General features: G+C 37.9%; 1 protein-coding gene across 1 annotated transcript in view; it reads right to left on the reverse strand.

Annotated features, from left to right (window-relative positions):
- The window catches only part of CLINT1 (clathrin interactor 1), a 46,102-nt gene that overhangs the window by 8,270 nt on the left and 20,218 nt on the right, over window positions 1-17,614 (reverse strand). The window contains exons 2-8 of the mRNA XM_079319588.1: window positions 13,004-13,108; window positions 12,246-12,342; window positions 10,697-10,805; window positions 9,686-9,850; window positions 7,115-7,289; window positions 2,448-2,691; window positions 1,864-1,945 (exon numbers count right to left, since the gene is read on the reverse strand). Coding sequence (XP_079175714.1) covers window positions 1,864-1,945; window positions 2,448-2,691; window positions 7,115-7,289; window positions 9,686-9,850; window positions 10,697-10,805; window positions 12,246-12,342; window positions 13,004-13,108 — 977 coding nt within the window. The remainder of the gene's footprint in view (window positions 1-1,863; window positions 1,946-2,447; window positions 2,692-7,114; window positions 7,290-9,685; window positions 9,851-10,696; window positions 10,806-12,245; window positions 12,343-13,003; window positions 13,109-17,614) is intronic.

Raw genomic sequence — 17,614 nt, forward strand, 5'->3', positions numbered from 1 at the left:
TCAGCAGAGGTTATTTAGCAGGACCAGCTGGTAATGTGCCTCTTCTCAGCACCACTTCTAAATTTGCTTTGGAAAAAGAAGAAAAAAAATTAAAAAGAAAAGAAAAAAGGCTGACTACAGCAACGAGTCAAACTGATGAAGGATTTAAATACACTCTAATACAGAAACTGCCATAGCTCTGTTTGAAATATGGGCAGGTTCACTTTGAAGTGGAAATATCTACTCTCAATGAGATCTTATTTTTATAAAAATAAAAACATACACATTGTATATAATACAAAAAAGGTTCCCATTTCTTCTGCCATAAGAATTAGATAGAAAAAATTCAATATTGACTCAGGATATGGTTTGGATCCAGGATCTTAAACTTTAATGGAACTGTGGTAACTCTGGTGTACAATGAACACCTTTGTACATGAAATTTAATAAATGGGAAATTGAACAAAATAAAGTTGCTCCTTGAATTTACACATTTGTGCATAAAAACAGAACACATGAAATGAATTCTATTTCTTAATCTGTAGGAATTAACTCATTTCAGAACAGACATGAAACACTGTCTACTTTCCCAAAAATAAAAGTGAGCAATCTTTTAAAACTTATCTACTCAAAATAAGAAAGGATTAAGACAGATTAAGTCTGATACTAAATTACCACGACAGTTTCCCTCCCCTGCAGCAGAGCTTTGCTAGATTTCCTAGTGTATTAAACACTTAGAGAGGTAGGGTAGTGATGAAAGCAATCACACAGAATGGTCACAGTACTGCCTTTGGTCACACAGGAGATCAAATCCATGGGGGGACCCTACAACACCCCCAGCAGTGCTGCAGCTTCAGCCAGGGGTGAGCAAGACCAGTCCCTACAGACACCTGACTGCAGCCACAGGGCCACTCTCATGACCTCCAGCCACTCCTTGGTGCCACTCCTTGGTGCAGCCTCTGTCACTTCACCTTTAAAGCAAGGGCCCAGCAGGGCCTTGGCTCAGTGAGATACTCACAGCCCTCTGCAGTGCCAGCACCATCCTGGCCACCAGGGACATCCCTCATTTGCAGTGGGAAGGTCTCTGAAAGGTTTCTCTCTAGGAAATGCTCATGTTTATTTGCCACTCAAAGTGGTCTCATGTTACAGCTCATTCTCCCAACTGTGCCACCAAGACCACAAGGACACAGAAGTTCTATTCCATGCCACCACAAACCCATTGAAACCAGGAACCTGCAACAGCAATAACAACTCTGAATTTCAAATCCTGGGTTTTGAAAAGCAAAGCACCAATCCTCTGAACTCCTGTGAATCCCTTAGGAATGCACTGAAATGTAACACACTCCTAAAAAGAATCTGCATTTTGGGAGCATAGGGGTAAGTTTATGTGAAGATTAACAGATTTGCTACATATTTAGAGAGTGAAGGATGTGTTTTAAATTAGTAATTTCACTTCTAGGTAGCAATTTCTTTTTGGTTCTAGGTTTTGGATCAACCAAGTACTAAGAGAAAATAAGACAAAGAAACAAGTTTGCCATATACACCTCAGATGAAAGCTTCCATGAAGATTTTCCATCTCCACCTGCCCAGCCTTTGAACTGCACTATGAGAAATGCTTGAATATGAATGGATTGTACTTTGCTTTTAGAGTTAATTATAAATAACTGCATTACATACAGAGTTTCTGACAGACCAATCTAGCAGTTAATCTTTGTGCTCCTAGCATTTATTAGTCCCATGCAATAGCACACACAAACACCTTGCTGCAAAGGGTTCTTTCTAGGTAGTTTCACATTTTTTTCAAGTATTCATTTCTCAATTTATCTACTTTATTCTAGCAACAAACAAGCTTCTCCTCAGAACTGGAGCAGACCCCAGACCTACCTGTGGAAGCTGGCTGGCTGGCTCCATCAAACAACAGGTCCACCAGGTCATTAGAGGACTTGCTGCCAGAGTGGACAGCAGCCTGGAGAAGAAATTACACCACATCTCAACTCATGAGGTCTTTAATCAAATGACATTAAGAAATTCTGAGGTTTTGAAGGATTTTGGTTGCTTTTGCTTTGAAGAGATAACAGACTTGTCTTTAAAGCCAACAATCATGTGGCTAAATACAAAATCAAATACTGAAAAGCTAAGGGCTCATAGTTTTTTATAACGGAAGAATTTGATAAATTTTCAGTAAGTGTGCAGCTTCACAGAATCTTTAACACTTCATGCCAAAATTCTCTTTGCTGATCTGAACAAAACATGCTAATAACTATACTTAAAAAAATCTACACCTTAAAGCAATCACAATTAATTACAATTATACTGTTCCACAGACTGTGATAAGTCCAACTAAGCATTTTTTTTTGATAAAACAACTCCCTTGAAGGCTACATCACAAAACCTCCCCTAAATAAGAAATCATCTTAGAGGATAGAAGAAAACAGCTTCCAAAATGATGTGCTGTCCTGCAGTCTCACCTTTGTTGTAGGCTGTGCAGGATGAGCAGCAGAGTTCTGTTCTGGGCTTGCCTTATCTCCTGTGTAATGAGCAGCAGCTCCCAAGTCAATGGTTTTTGAAGGGTTTGCTGAGCGTTTCTGTCTGATGGTGGTAATTTCTGTAGCTTGTGCAATATGAATGTGTTTTGTTGTCACAGTCTCCTCTTCATCTTTAAATTCAGCTTTGGGAGATTTGCCTCTTCTTGATTTTTCCTCATCACTGTCACTAGAAAAACAAAAGTGATAGCACAGCATTTGTGATGGAGTCCTCAGTTCCTTGAGCAGACATTTGGGTTAAGCTACAAGAGTTTTGGTTACTGCAGTTTCTTGTAGCAACAGTTCATGATAAAAATGCTGCTTTTTCCTACATTTGAGAGGAACTGTTTCACCCTTACATAACATATCACACCACACAGCATTGCACCTGTTGCACAGCAGCAGTGGAGAAAAGCAGGTTATTTTGTTAAACATGAACTGCAAGTCCACGACAGAGGATAATAGGAAATCAGTGTTTAAACCCAGTACACTGAATTACCTCCTGACAGGAACTCCCCCACACATTATGTAACACTTCAGCAACAGAAAGTTAAGTTGGCAGGTGTGCTCAGTACTTACACCAAGAAACAAAAAGCAATGAACCACATTCTGTACTCTTTCAGGTTTGAACAACTCCATCTGTATTTCAGCTCGTTTCCTTTTCCAGGGAAACAGGCTTTCATATTCTTTAAGATGTTTGTGGGAAAATAATGTTTACAGAATTGTGCAATGCAATGTTACCATCAGAGCATGCACAGTTGTTCTCAAAATGCAAAAGAATAAAAATATCACCCTTTTAGGCAAAAACTTTCTAGATGTTGCTACACATTATTTGATTCATTTGTTACATTTTTCTACTTTTGTATTTTAAGTCTTTCACAAAGAAAGCAATTGGCCCCCACCACCAGTCATGTTGCCTGTTATCAGGATTTGTATGTAACAGTGAGAATTGCTGTAGAGAAAGCTTAAATACATTGGAATGCATTTTGAAATCATAATTCCCTTAGCAACAGAGTTGAAAGTGGAAGGGTTTTATATTTTAATAATGCATTAGAATACTAAAACTGAAAAATTTAAGAAAGGCTGTCCCTTTGTCAGAGGGAATGTGACAGTAACTGCAATATACTCTGGGGGGGAGCCTTTGTTCTCTGCTAACAATGGTGGCTTTTTGGGAACACATTGCATGTGCCATTTCCTCTGTGCATGTTACCTGCTCACCACTGGCTCAGTTCAGTAACATCACTCAACACAAACCCTCACTCCCTTTTGCAATTCTTTTACTGTTAAAAGGATAAATTGCACACTGCTGACCAACCAGCAGCTCCTTGGCTTGAGCCAGCCTTTCAGAGCTAAGGGAGCTCCAATAGTATCATGTAACTTTATTTTTCCCAAGCACTTCAACCCTGCTGTGTGAGCACAGCCCTGTTGCCCACCTGTGTGTACAAACCCCCAAGGCCACCACAGCCCCACTTCCATTTGTGACACCAGGATTTTCACAGCAGCCCCAGAGCAGAGGGACCTGCACATCACCATGGTGTACACAGGGCACCCATCCCAAAGCCCTGGAGGAGGGTGGAGGATGCTGCTGGAAGCATCCAAGACCAGGACAACACAATTAAGGTTCAGTCTCTCCATGTGTTGTATTTAATACCTGCAGTGCATTTCTTGTCCACACTAGAGAGTCCAAGAATGTTCTGTGGGCTGAGGAAACAAGTGACAAGCAAAGTCTGATTGATACAGAACTGCTACAGATCAATCTCACTAATGCAAGAATGAAAAAAGTCTGTCTTTGGTGATATACAGAAAAATAAATTACTAAAGGCTCAGAGGAACAAAATTAAACATATATGCCAGAAAGAAGAGTAAATACTACAAGACTCAATTTTCTATGACAATCTGTACTGCTTCCAAACTCTCTCAGGAGATCCACTTTTTATTTTTCTTTAATGGTCACATTAACAAAAAAAATTTCAGATTAATGTTAGCTCTAAGTGTGTTTACTATGCTCAGTAAAATTGCAGTACTTCATCTGAGAATTGCAGAGAGAACTTAAAAATAAAATTATAGCAATGTACCAAATAATTAAAAAACTTCTGCAAAGAAAGTATATAATCACAACTTTGAGAAGTATGGACACATTTTCTTTTCCTTTTTGTAGTGATGTTGTTTTTTTAACAATCTTTAAGAAAACAAAAACAGTCTGCTGAGACTTTAAAAGTATATTTAAATTACAACCCAATATAAAAGTAGCTCTTTGGATACAAGATTTGCCCTCTCCAAAGCTCACTGTGTAAAGCAGTTGCACTGAAATCTACTGTAAATTCCACATTTTGTATCATTTAGTCTCTGATAAAGTTCTTATTTCTTTCAAGCACTTTTTTTCCACCTATTCAAACTCTTGGCTTTGCAAGTAAAGTCAGAAATCCACAAGTTTGGCCAAGCTCTTCTGGTGTGTAAAAATCATGGCTTGCAAATTGTATTGGCCACAGGTAAGATGTGTAAGACACATTTATTCTTTGAGCTTCAAGGCTTTTATTGGCTTTACAGTACTCAAACAATAATGGCTTATAAAGTTATTAAGACAGAAACAATAGAACATAACAGCACATTTGCCAGCTGAGTGAATATCACCATTTAGTCACTTTCCCAAGTGAAATGGCAACTTAATTGTTATTATATGGCAGCAGGCTACAAATAAGCCAGTACATTTTTGGCACTTTTTTCTACAAAAAAATTGCTCAAGTGTGAAAACACAACTGCAGAGATTTCATGAGGCATCTAAAAAAGAATGTTATTTTGAGCTTAAGTTATATGACAATTAAAATTTCATGCCACCTTCAGTTTTAATATTTAAATACAGTATTTTGCTAATAGAGCATGCACTAAGTATTTACAGTATCTTTAAGGATAAATACAGATATTCTACAACCTTCAGTTCAATCTTAGATCCTCTGATGGCTTCTGTAGAAACCTCTTCATTCAAACCCTTGCATAAAATCCCTTCCATGGCATTTTATCCCCATGCCAAGAGGAGCAAAAAAAAATTCCAGGCTGAGATTTGAAGCACTGTTAGAGAAGCTGAAATTCTGCAGAGCCTGGATTCCTTCTTACAGCAGAATAACCTGCAAGCACCAAACTGCCTTTGCTTATGCAGGTCCCAAAAATTACTCCTTTTATTCTGAGTCCTAAGTTTATAATTTTCATAAATTTTGAGTCAAATTCCCCACTTGACAGACCAAAAAAAAAAAAAAAAAAAAAAAAAAAGGAGAAAAATCAAATAGAAGAGACAAGGGTTACAAGACCAAAAAATGAAAAATGTAATATTAGCCAGAGAAAAAGAGCAGTGTAACTTGGGGTAGAGATGTACAGTGGAAAAGTCATCAAAATAAGCTGTTTTTGCTCAAGATCAGAAAGGACTGTCTACAGCACTGAAAAATACAAGACTTTATCAGCACAAATAAGAGACAGGAGCCATTTAGAAATAAAACAAAGGAAATAAGATTTTAAAAAAAAATCTTTTAAAAAAATACTGTACATTCCCTATGTGAAACGTGGCTGGTGAGATCTGCAGACATCATGGGACAAGTGGCTTTTGAAAGGTGAGTACAGAAATGCACACAGAAATGTACCATTGTTACATGTGAAATTGTTTACTTTTCTTCTGATCCCTTCTCTTTGTAGTCCATTGATATTAAGTTCTAAGAGGAAACCCTGATGTGTGCAAAGAATATCAGTTTTATGATTTATTAATGCCCCAGCAAGAGCACCACATGGGCTTTCCCCCAGAAATGCTGCCATTATTATTATTTTCTGTTGCTGTGCAAATTGCTTTAGTTTTGCATCACACAGGTGTGTGCATGTGCATTTTTATGTTCATATACATGTGTGACTATCTAAAGATGTTCTTGTAAAAAATATTAATCAAATCTCAGTGCAAATTTGAATTTTCAGCTGTTTCCCAAAAGGGAATCATTTCAATATACTTGAGCACTTTCTCTACAGCAATTTCAGATTCTGTTAAGTACAAACTTGATCTCCAGATAATTAAATTCAATACACCTGTTGAAGTCTCACAGATGTAAAGTTCTTTCCATAGCCAAAGCAGGGTAGATTTTCTCCCTCACTGAAGAAATTTAATGACCAGATGTAAAATACAAGAACTTTCTTGAAAAGCCTCAACTGAAATAGACTTTTTTTTAAGGAATCACCTGCAGGCTGTCCTGCTCAGGGAAGCAGCACTGTGTCAAAGCAATTTCAATTTTCTTCCTTGGCACTCCAGCATTCAGAATGTGTGCAGCATTAAGTGGCAGCCTGGCACATGAGCACTGAATTGCTGAGACAAGGAAAAGCTGAGGGTATTTCAGCCAAATTGCTGCTTTGGCAGCAGCTGGGGCAGCAATGGAAGGCAGCCAAGAGCAGTGAACTAGTGCCAGAGCCATGCTGCTCCCCAAGGCCAGGGCACCTGCAGGAGCCCAGCAAGCAGGTACTGAACCCAAACAGGCTTCCCCCACAGACAGAAAGAATGGCAGAGGATTGTCACTCATATCCTTCAATGCCAAAGTGCCTGCCAAGAGCACTCTCAGTGATAAACTCAGGTTAGAAGAGCTCCATACCTGCACCTTTCTGGGGAGTCTTCCCTGTCTTTCCTGCGGAACTTGCTGATGGTGTCATCGATCGTGCTGCCGATCTTGTCACTGAGCTCCCCCAGCTTATCACTGAAAGGAAAAGCTGACTTCTTATCCCACTCTTCATCCCACTTGGACTTGGGCTCAGGATCATATCTTTCACCTGGTAAGACAAAGATAAGGGAAATTGATGGTACCAAAAAATGCCTGTGGTATTTCTGGGACCCCTCTGATGCCCCCCTGCCCTACACACACCAGCTGTGCAACTGTTACAGCAGGGAATGCCCATCACTACGTGGCAGGAATGAAAACTCAAACTTTTGTTAATGACAATAATGACCCAATCTCCATGCACAGCACATCAGGATGTGTTGGGCTCTGCTGGAGAAGCACCAGAGGCACAAAGAGCCCTGGCTGCAGATGCAGCTGGTCAGGAAGGGCACAGGCACTTCTGGAACAGCCCCTTAGTGCAGGATATTCCATTCCTGGCTGAGCTGTGGGATCCCAGGTAAATCACTGGGGGTTTCATACACTGATATTAATACACAAAAACACAGTACCAAAGTGCTGAAAGAAGATGCATAATGACTTCTCATCTTTCACACTTAGCAATTAAAAAAAGTTTTAAAAATTTTCCAAAAGAGATGAAAAAAGGCAGTAAAACAACTCACCTTTTCAGGGGCCACTGAATACCCTGAACATCTTTCCTAAATGCTATTACCAAGAAATCAAAAACTTTTTCTTCTAATTTAGTATTCCAGACCTCTACACTGGTATTTTAGATTACAAACAGCTGCCAGTTTATTTGAAATAAGCACAATCGTTGTACAAACCCATCAAGGAAGTCTACAACACTGAAGTCTTGTTTATTTACACACACACAGACAACTTCAGCTTAATTCAAATGAAAAAAACAACATTTTAACCTAGACTTGAGTGTCAGAAGCACTGCACACTTCAACTTGTATTGCAACCTTGTATCAGATTTTCTGCTCAAAATTTTATACTCTGGGCCATCACACACAAGAAATAAGCCATTTTTTGCACATCTCTTAAAATGTGAAACAATAGTAGCTTTTTTTTTACTTAGGTTGAATAAAATTGAGTAGCAGAAAGGAAGGACAGTGAAATAATTCCTACTTGAAGTTACCTACAAATGATATTGTAGCTCATGTGTTGTTCAAGGTGTACTCAATTAAGCCATTTTAATAAAAACAAAATTATGATTCCAGCACTACAAGGTGCAAAATTTGAATTATGCTTGTCTGATAACTTCATACCATATAGGGTCTATTTTCTTAGTAGACACAGGTGCAAGTCTCCAACTATATTTGATCTATAAAACTTTTCCAGCAGAGAATCTTTTACAAATCCATGAGATAGTGAGATCTTTATCATTGGAAAAGGAAAATCTGCTCAGAAATGAACTGCTGTTAAATTTTGCAGGAGAAAAAAATGGCCTTATTTCAGTTTGTGTCAGGCTCCCAAGCATTTTAATGCAGTTTCCTTTAGATGGGTTTTCGTGTACAATAGAAATTTTAAAATTAAAACAGATATCAACTAGGAGCTCAGTATTTTCAGGACAAAATAAACAAAAGAAAAATCTTAGTACAAGCATTTTATATTTAAATAACTAGAATCTTTTTGATTAGAAATCTCACCTGGGAAATGGATTGTTCTGCACTTATAGAAAGACTTTACTCAATAAATGAAAGAATAATTCAAAACCTTTAAGTACAAAAATTAAGTACAAGACAAAGAAACTAGTCCTTTAAATTAAAAAACCTGAATGATACCTAAAGAGCACATGGAGAAATGATTCTAGCTAGCCTACAAGGACAGATCACGACTCTGCACAGAGAAGTCAAAGATAAGCTCAGTGAAAGAACAGAGGGACAGGTACTCAAAGTACAAATACAGTGACTCACAACTATTTCCTAAAGACAATCACTACAATTCCAAGCAGGTAGCAAAAGCCTAAAGGAATATAATAAAATGAGAAATATTCTGCCTTGGAAATTTTTAACTACTCTGCATATTAGGAAAAGGGAGAATGGAGAAGCAACCTGTCAAAAACAGGAGGGATTAAATCAAAGTGGAAGGCTCACAAAGAAGAGTAAAAAAATCCAGAATGCATCAGACACAAACAGATGAAGTTTAAGCCCTGCACAGCTACTACTGAGCTCTTACAGCAAACCCTTCTCTCAAAGAAATCACCAATTCTAGCAAACCAGAGCCTTGTGCCACTGGGACTTGGGTACTCATCCCTTACTAAAAGCAGCCAAGGATTTACTCAGGCCAAAGAAAACACAGACTGGCAGCTGGATCATGGATGGCATGCTGGGTACATCAGATGGAAGCGCCAGGGTAAGCTCAGATCCCTGCTACACACTATGGCAGGCACTGGGAGCAAGGAGAAACATTGGTACCTGTATTTAAGGACAGATCTGACAGACCCCAGGAATCACACACAAAATCCACAGATGCATTTCAAAGCTCCCAATATTTGGGAAAGCAAAAGTGGATTCCAATCCTTGCCCAAGGCAGCCCAGTACTCACTGTATCTGAACCCTCCAACACTGTCTGAGGACACCCCAATGTATTTGTCTTTGTTCTTCTTTGCTTTCTTCCTCTCTTCCCGCAGCCGATCGTCGTCTTGAGCAAACTCCACCATTTCCTTCACCTTCTGGCGAATGTTTATCCCCTGGTCTTTGCCATTCTCATCTGGGCAGGGAATGCAGGACACAGATATGGATGGTAGATGGGAGGAAAAAAGGAAAAGAATAAGTAAGAGGCAGCAATACTGAACACCAGATCGATAAAAAAATTTGAATCATAAACACGGTGGTCAAAGATTTCCTGACTACTGCATGAGGTCCACTGCATCTGTTTAAAAGGGACCAATTAACACAAAATTTAGATAAATGAGTTTGCACTGAGTGGTGTACTTAAACATAAGAGAAATTAACAAAGACTGAGACAGAACTCGTATTCTCCACTTGAACAATGTTAACCCCTCAAACATCACCCCTTTTTCCTCAGTCTTTTGACAAGTTTCATTGTGAGAACTCAGTCTCATGGCAAAACTGAATTTTTGAAACATTGCTTTCAGTTGGGAAGTACTATAAGCTAAATGTGCTTCTTTCCAGCCTTTTTCAAATTCAAAACACACACTGGCCTTGCTGCCTTTGCACTGTAAATATTATTTGGTGGGAGGAAAAAACCCCAGCTTCAAACAGATGTGTGTGTTTTGGAGCTCTAACCTTTTCTTCCCATATGATTAAAGCTATTCCTTTACGGACACCACAGGGGACCAGTCTCTAGTGCATATTTTAATATAAACCCCAACACTCATGTTGTGTTGGTTCTGTTGTTATTAGCCAGTCTTTTCTGCAAGTTCTTGTCTTCACTAATTAATACTCTAGGGCCCCACGTCTTGGATTCTGCACTCTTCACACAACTGGCAACAGTCACATTTTAATTAGACTGGGGAAGCTTCTAAGCTGGTTCAGGTGACTGACAACTCCAACTACTGTTTTAATTTGCTTATAAGATTTTTCTATTGCTCACCTACAAAGTGGTAATTTTCCAGGGATCGCAAATCATAAATGTGTTCTCTGGCACTTGTAACAACACGCTCTGATCCATTCCTTATGAGGTAAGCTAGGAGCAGCAAAGACTATAAAAATACAAAGCACCTTATGATTGCATGAACAAAAACTCTACTTTTTTTTCTTTTTTTTTTTTGTAAAAACCCCAAACTTACCCCCCTCCCCAAATTAGTAAATAATAACTTTCCCTGTTAAAACAAATGCTTGTTATATGGATCCCATGGAAAAATTTTTTTCCTCACATGAATCTTTTGCTCTTTAGACTACCAAAACTGTATTTTTAAAACTTTAGGCTGTTACTACTAAATCACAAGTAGTTACCTTTTTCAGCTATTGCTTATTTTAAGAAAAAGCAGTAGCAATTAAGGAGAAAAAGTTAACCTGTGAAATGAAGCATTTTCTTTTGCCAAAATTTTCTCTTTTGTCCACAATTTTCCAATGGCTTTCACTGAAAGGTAACTGACTTGTACAGGAATTTAAGAAGCTTTCTGCAGGATTCAATGATACAAAACTGCATTTTAGGATGTTTTTAGATAAGTGACAAAACAAATGAAGTTTAATACTTTAATTTTAGTTATATAAGTTAAGGATTTCTATCTAGAAAGAAATAATGCACTTTCTCTGAAGTAGCTCCTTTATCAGCTAAAACTATCATTTTATTTCAACCAATTCAAACCTGATAAGCAATTCCAAGAAGTCTTTATAACATTAAGTAGCTATGTGTGATAGCATGAAATATTAATTTTTATTGTACTTTAGGGAAAACAATTGCTATGACTACAAAACATCAAGCACCTGTGAAAAGCACAAACCATGCTTTAGAATTAATTGTGTCTTGCTCCAATCCTGGCATCAAGAAAAACAAAATATAATCTAGTCTAATACATCAATTCTAAAAAAGGAGGTTATATTTGCATAATTCAGTGAACACTGAACACCACTTTAAGTGCAGCACAACACAATCTCAAGCAAAAACTTTCTGTACCAAAGACAAGAAAAATGCAAATGACTCTGATCTTTTCCAAAACACAATTAGGACATAAAACTGTCATGTAAGATCTGTAAGGAAACTTGGCCAACTCAAAGATAAACTACAACTTTTAAAGCATTACAAATTGGGAGAAAATTAGGAATAGTTTGCATTTTCTTTCAGGTATTCCTGAATTCCTTCAAAAAATCTTTTCCTGATGGCACAGTAACTTAACATCTCCTTCTCATGGAGCTGAGTAGCAACTCCTTTAGAAGATTCAAACTGTGAGTGCTACTCTAATAGCAGAATAGCAGCAAAATGGAATTGTTCTGTATTCATTAAGTAACATCTTAATGTGCTCCTAAAACCAGAAATTCTGTGGGTTTTTCATGTACAGCATTTGAAAAACCTTTGCACGAACAGAATTATAAACCAGGGAAGAAATTCTAGGTTTCTAGAGGAGAAAGTGCTGTAGGATTATCTAAATAAGAACTCCACCAGGACACTGCAGGAGCACCAAGCCTTGATCCTTACACACCTTATAAACTCTCCTCCAGTTCTTTTTGTTGTCTTTCAGCATGCGAGTCCACAGCATGTTCATGAGCTCTGGAAACTGCTCATACATGAAGGTAGCCCTAAGGAAGGAACAAAAGCAGCACAGAAATGTGTTTTCCTGGGTTTGCCACAAAAGCTTGTTCACACTCAGGGCTGGCAGTAGATGGCAGGAGTGATCTAAGCCCAGGCACATAGGATGACATTAAAGGGAAAACTGTCCCTGTTTTAAACTCCTGGATCAGTCATTTATATCCTAGGACTATAAAAGAAAAGAGTAATTCTAAAAATCTGAGGCAGTAAAAGAACCTCCACTAATTTGTAATGAAAATAATGCTGAATATGAATACCCTAATAACCACTACAACTGATGAAACATGTAACTTCCAAACTGATTTTAATTAAAAAAAATGCTCAGGGAAGAATTCAATATGTCCTGCTGTTTTTGGAGACGTTACAAGCAAGTGCTTTAGAAATAAAGACTCCAAAATAGTCAGCTATATTGAAAGAATTCTGAGGCTACATAAATGAAAAATCAAGAATTTAAAAAATACCCGGGCTTCATATTTTTGACAATTTTCAATATATTCTATGATAATGCATAAAAAAACCTAAGACTTTATTTACAGCAACTTTTCAGCATTATCAGTCTCAATACCACAGAGTTGACTTAACATCAAATTTCACATTCTCATATAAAATGTACCTTTCTTTTCTTCATCACTGAGTCAAATTATCACTTACTTGGCAATCTCTCCCATGAGTTGCCCTGAAGGTCCCCACGGATCATCATTGGTTGCTTCTCGAACCTTAGACTCTATTTCTGAATAATTCATAACCACATTGGTGCTGCAAAGGAAAAAAAAAAAAAATTCACACACATGAAGATTAGCATCAAAACTGAGAAACACATGAAAACTTAATAATGACACTAGTGCAGATCTCACTTAATGAGATACCTCTACAGAGTGGGAAAGAAAACAGCTTTAGTGCCCAAGTTACCCTGAGGACACTATACACCACATTTAAGTTATCTTTAAGAAGGTTTTACTATTCTATTAGTCTTCAAGAAATACAGATGAGAAACTGGGGATTACATTACAGCTGGATTCAGTCCAGTAAAAATGGCTTTGGGTCAAATTAAAATGCAAACCAAACCACCAGAGTCAAAGCTGATGGCTTCTGCAGCTAGGTATGGTTTGCTTACAGGTTTGTAATGCTACAGAGATATATGCAAGAGGCTTTATAACTCAATCAGAGGTGATTTTTTTTTTGAATGCTGTTACAAGAGAAAATCAAGAACATCAGTACCAAACACGTGTTAGTGAAAAACTAACAAATAAAAAAAATCACATGGAAGACTAAAGTAAAGGAGAAGAGATTCACTAGTCTGCTTCCTAGCTTGAATTTAATTAAGGGAAAACAGCAAAGAGAAGCTGCAGAGCACTCAGTTACAATTACAGCAATGTAAACACTGCAAGGAGCTCAGGCTGTCTCTTTGAGAGGTCACAGAAAAATCTTACTTGGAAAAAAAATTCTGTGATGTTAATATTAAAATAGTAAATATGTGATTTATTTCTAAATAATCTTTAAAACAGGTAACATAGGAGTCCAGCAATCTCCTCTGTGCCCCTAAAAGCATCCAGATGTTTTGATAACACAATCATTTCCCTCATCTTTTAAGGTGAGCAAACATCCCTGAAACCTCACTCATAGAATGTTTGAAAACTGCTCTCTGCTTCTGGAGATCAGGACTCACACCAGCAATGAAAGGAGACCTGGTGGTCTCTGCCTCCCTTTCATACCTGGAATGTACTGAAACAACACATTCACACCTAGCATGTCACAAGTTTGAAAGTTTACTTAGAAATACATAACTGATTCAGATGTTGAGAAATACCCTTGTGAGTACTTTCAACACAAATCAACCCACAATGACAAATTAAACTACAGGAAGGATTTAAGGATTTATAATGCAATGTGGAGAAAGCATTTGCTTCTTAAGAATCTCTTCTGAACCTGAATAAGCTAAAAAGAGAAAAAAAAAAAAATCAAGATGCTCAATAGTCATCCCAACAGTTATCCCTCTGTCCATGCAGGAGTTTGCACAAAGCAGCACATTCAAGTAACTCCTGCTCAATTTTATTTGGCATAAGGATAGCAAAGATCTTGGAACAGGGAGTTATAAACAACAGAAACAAGAATGAAATCCCCCTAAGTCTGAAAGGGGACACAGAAGGTAATTGTTAAAACAGAATAAAATTTCTGGACTTAATCTTGGATTCTCAGCATGAGAATTCCTGCTGTCAGATCCTGATGTATGATTTTATTCAACTTTGTGTCTAAAGAGAGCATAAGCTACATGACTGAATAAATAATCAGCAAGCTCACAGAACCTATGTATATTACAACAAGCATGTAAGAACACAGCAGTACTTTGGAACAACAGCAATTAAGGTTTTACAAATTCATTTATGCTGAATGCACCTCAAGCTTCTGTTTCTGGTATTTTCTTTACTGTACATACAAATGTAAACCAATCCCCATCTTTATTTCCCACATGCATGGAAAAAACACAACCCCAAAGCTCCAGGATTTGCAGCTTCCAGTACACTGGTTCCCTTGTCCAAAGCAAGGAAAGGCAGGGCACTGAAAGGAAAGGTTCTGCTTGTTTTCATAACCCCTCCTTCAGCATTTGTTTGAGAGACTTGATGGAGACTTGGGAGGGGGAAGCATAAAATGAAGTATTTCCTTAATTTCTTAGAGCAAAGAATTTAAGAATGGAAAATGCTTGAAGAGATGCAAACTTAGTGTACAAAAATAAATGGCAGCATTGGCTATGCAAGAGCTCAGGGCACGTGGCTAAAGCAGCAGCAGGGCTGGAGGGGGGAAACAGAAGGAAAACAAGGGAAATTAAGTAATGCCAAGAGAAAAAAGGTGCAGTTAAGCCTCTCTAAGTACAGAAACATGCTCAGTTTCTAAACCCCTCCTGCAGAAAAGTTATTGTTCTCAGCAACTAGGAGAATGGTCTTTTATAAATGCCAGGCTAAGATTTAATGGAATGAACCATTCCAAACCAAAGCATCTTAGAGCCATATTTAATTCAGCAACAAAAGTAAACTTCAAGGAGAAAAAAAAACGCCTCACTGTTGTATAGTTTGGCATCGTTCCAGGTCACTTAAAAATAACCATTTCTAAAAAGGTGGAAATACAGTTTTATTCTTCCTTTCCCATGTTTTCTATGGCCCTCATTCCTTGCCCTACCCATGATTCCTGTGACCTTAGCAGCAAAAAAATAATTTATGTCCAGATGTGAAGGGAAAAAGTGACTAGCTTGATTGCCAAGACTTCCTGTGATTGATATAAATTTAATATCCGAGGACACTTTCCGACACCAGGGGGGGCTCTCTGATTAGTTTATCCTGGGCAGCTTCCAGGGAATCGTGCTGGATCGCAGGGACAGGCTGCTCTGCAAACAAACCGGGCTGACAGAAAGGAACTTCTCAGGCAGGGCTCACAACCCCCCTGATCTGCCAGACTACAGCTGGATTCACCCCAAAGCCTTCAGAGAGACCCTGCACCACTGGAATCTCGTGACAAGAACATTTACAGGAGTTTCTGACATGGACAAAGATATTAAGCAGGAAAGTATATTTTGAAAGTTACATCCAAAAGAAGGGTACAGCAATAAAGGGCTTGACATGAACATCACAAACTGGTACATTCTTCTGTCTTACACTTAAATCTATTGAAACAGATTAATGACAACAGATTCTTTTTAGTCTTTACTGTACCCCTCACTGCTGATTTCAGTATAATTTTCTTTTTTAAAAAATAAAATTGTTTTCAAAAGCCAAGAGAGGGCACTGTCACATCTCTATGGAACAAGCAACACTGTGACAGTCAGCTAAACGCTTTTAATTTTCTTGCAACTTTAAATGTTTGCATCTGCAATTTGCAGCAACACTGAACAGGTAGCTCAAGTCTGAGACTAAATTCCTCTTAAGTGAATAAATAAACATTTAGTCCAAAGTCAGCAGGTAATAGCTTAAATAACCTGACCAGCTCCAACTGCAGCAGAAAAAGAGAGACATTTCCCCTGAAATGTTTTATATGCATTTTATTAATTACCATATGACATATATTGAAAATTAGTTAACCACATACCCTGAAATCCTACTTTGTCCACAATTTTGTCTGCATTTTTCAAATAATTCAATCAATTGTAAATAGCTTCAAGTTTTGTTCTAGGTTGCATTTTGAGATTTGTACATTTGAGATAAAGATATAATTTGGGTCCAGGTGTGATACCTTACAGTGTACTAAAAAACCCAAAAAATAAGCGAGAGGGAGGAAGGAGAGAGATGTGAGAGCAGCATTGAACATATCTCAATTGTGTAATTTGAGATAAGAATGATGTTTAGCTGGTATTAGGGAGAACACACAGGCAGCAAGAGGGGACAAGGAGTTCTGTACCTCCTCACATAAAACTCAGATCAGAAAATCTTTGAAGGTACAGCCAAAACATTCATCAAGTATCTGCCACTTCAACCTTTACAGTTGCAATAGTCTGAAAGCACTTGAACTTTCAGGCATGAAGAGGATAAAAATCCAAGGGGTCTGAGATTGTCCCCAGCACTTTGCTTTGAAACAGGGAAATGAAAGGCAGCTTGTGGATGGCCTGCATGAAAATAAAACCTTACAGACTGCAGGAACCCTTCACACATGACACACAAAACAGACTTTAAAAGCAGCCCTGTCTTCCTCCTCCCTATCAGCAGATACTGGACATAATCCACAATGTGGACATAAATACACAATGACCACTAGTAAGTGATAAATGTATCTGCAGGAAACTTCTATTTGTGTTTCACTTCAACAGACTCCCATAGATATATCTGCCTACTCTGCTCAGGCTTCTGATTTTACACAACACATGAATCAAGCTGTAATTCTCAGAAGGACAATACTGATGGGCATGAAGGTAAATTCTGTCTAAGTGTCTCATCACCATTCCCACCCCCTCCCATAAAATAGCCACAAAATAATTACTGAAAAATAATTTGTTTTATCTATTCCAAACGAAGAAATTATTTTTAAAATTACTTTTATGCTGGCAAAGTAAAATCATTGTACTTCCACCCAAGATGATAATAAATTAAATAAACACTACATCCTGAATTGAAATGCCTTGTTTCAGAATGAAGATTTTTCATTGCACAGGATCACAAGGTGTTCTCTACAGATTCATATGCTCTAACTAAAGTCAATTATCTGTTAGGAGATTACAATCACTTACACACAACTATAACTGTACTGCTTCTGGTAATAGCTTCCAATTGGTAACATTACAAT

The sequence above is a fragment of the Erithacus rubecula genome (genome assembly GCF_903797595.1).
Source record: "Erithacus rubecula genome assembly, chromosome: 16".
NCBI lineage: Eukaryota > Metazoa > Chordata > Aves > Passeriformes > Muscicapidae > Erithacus > Erithacus rubecula.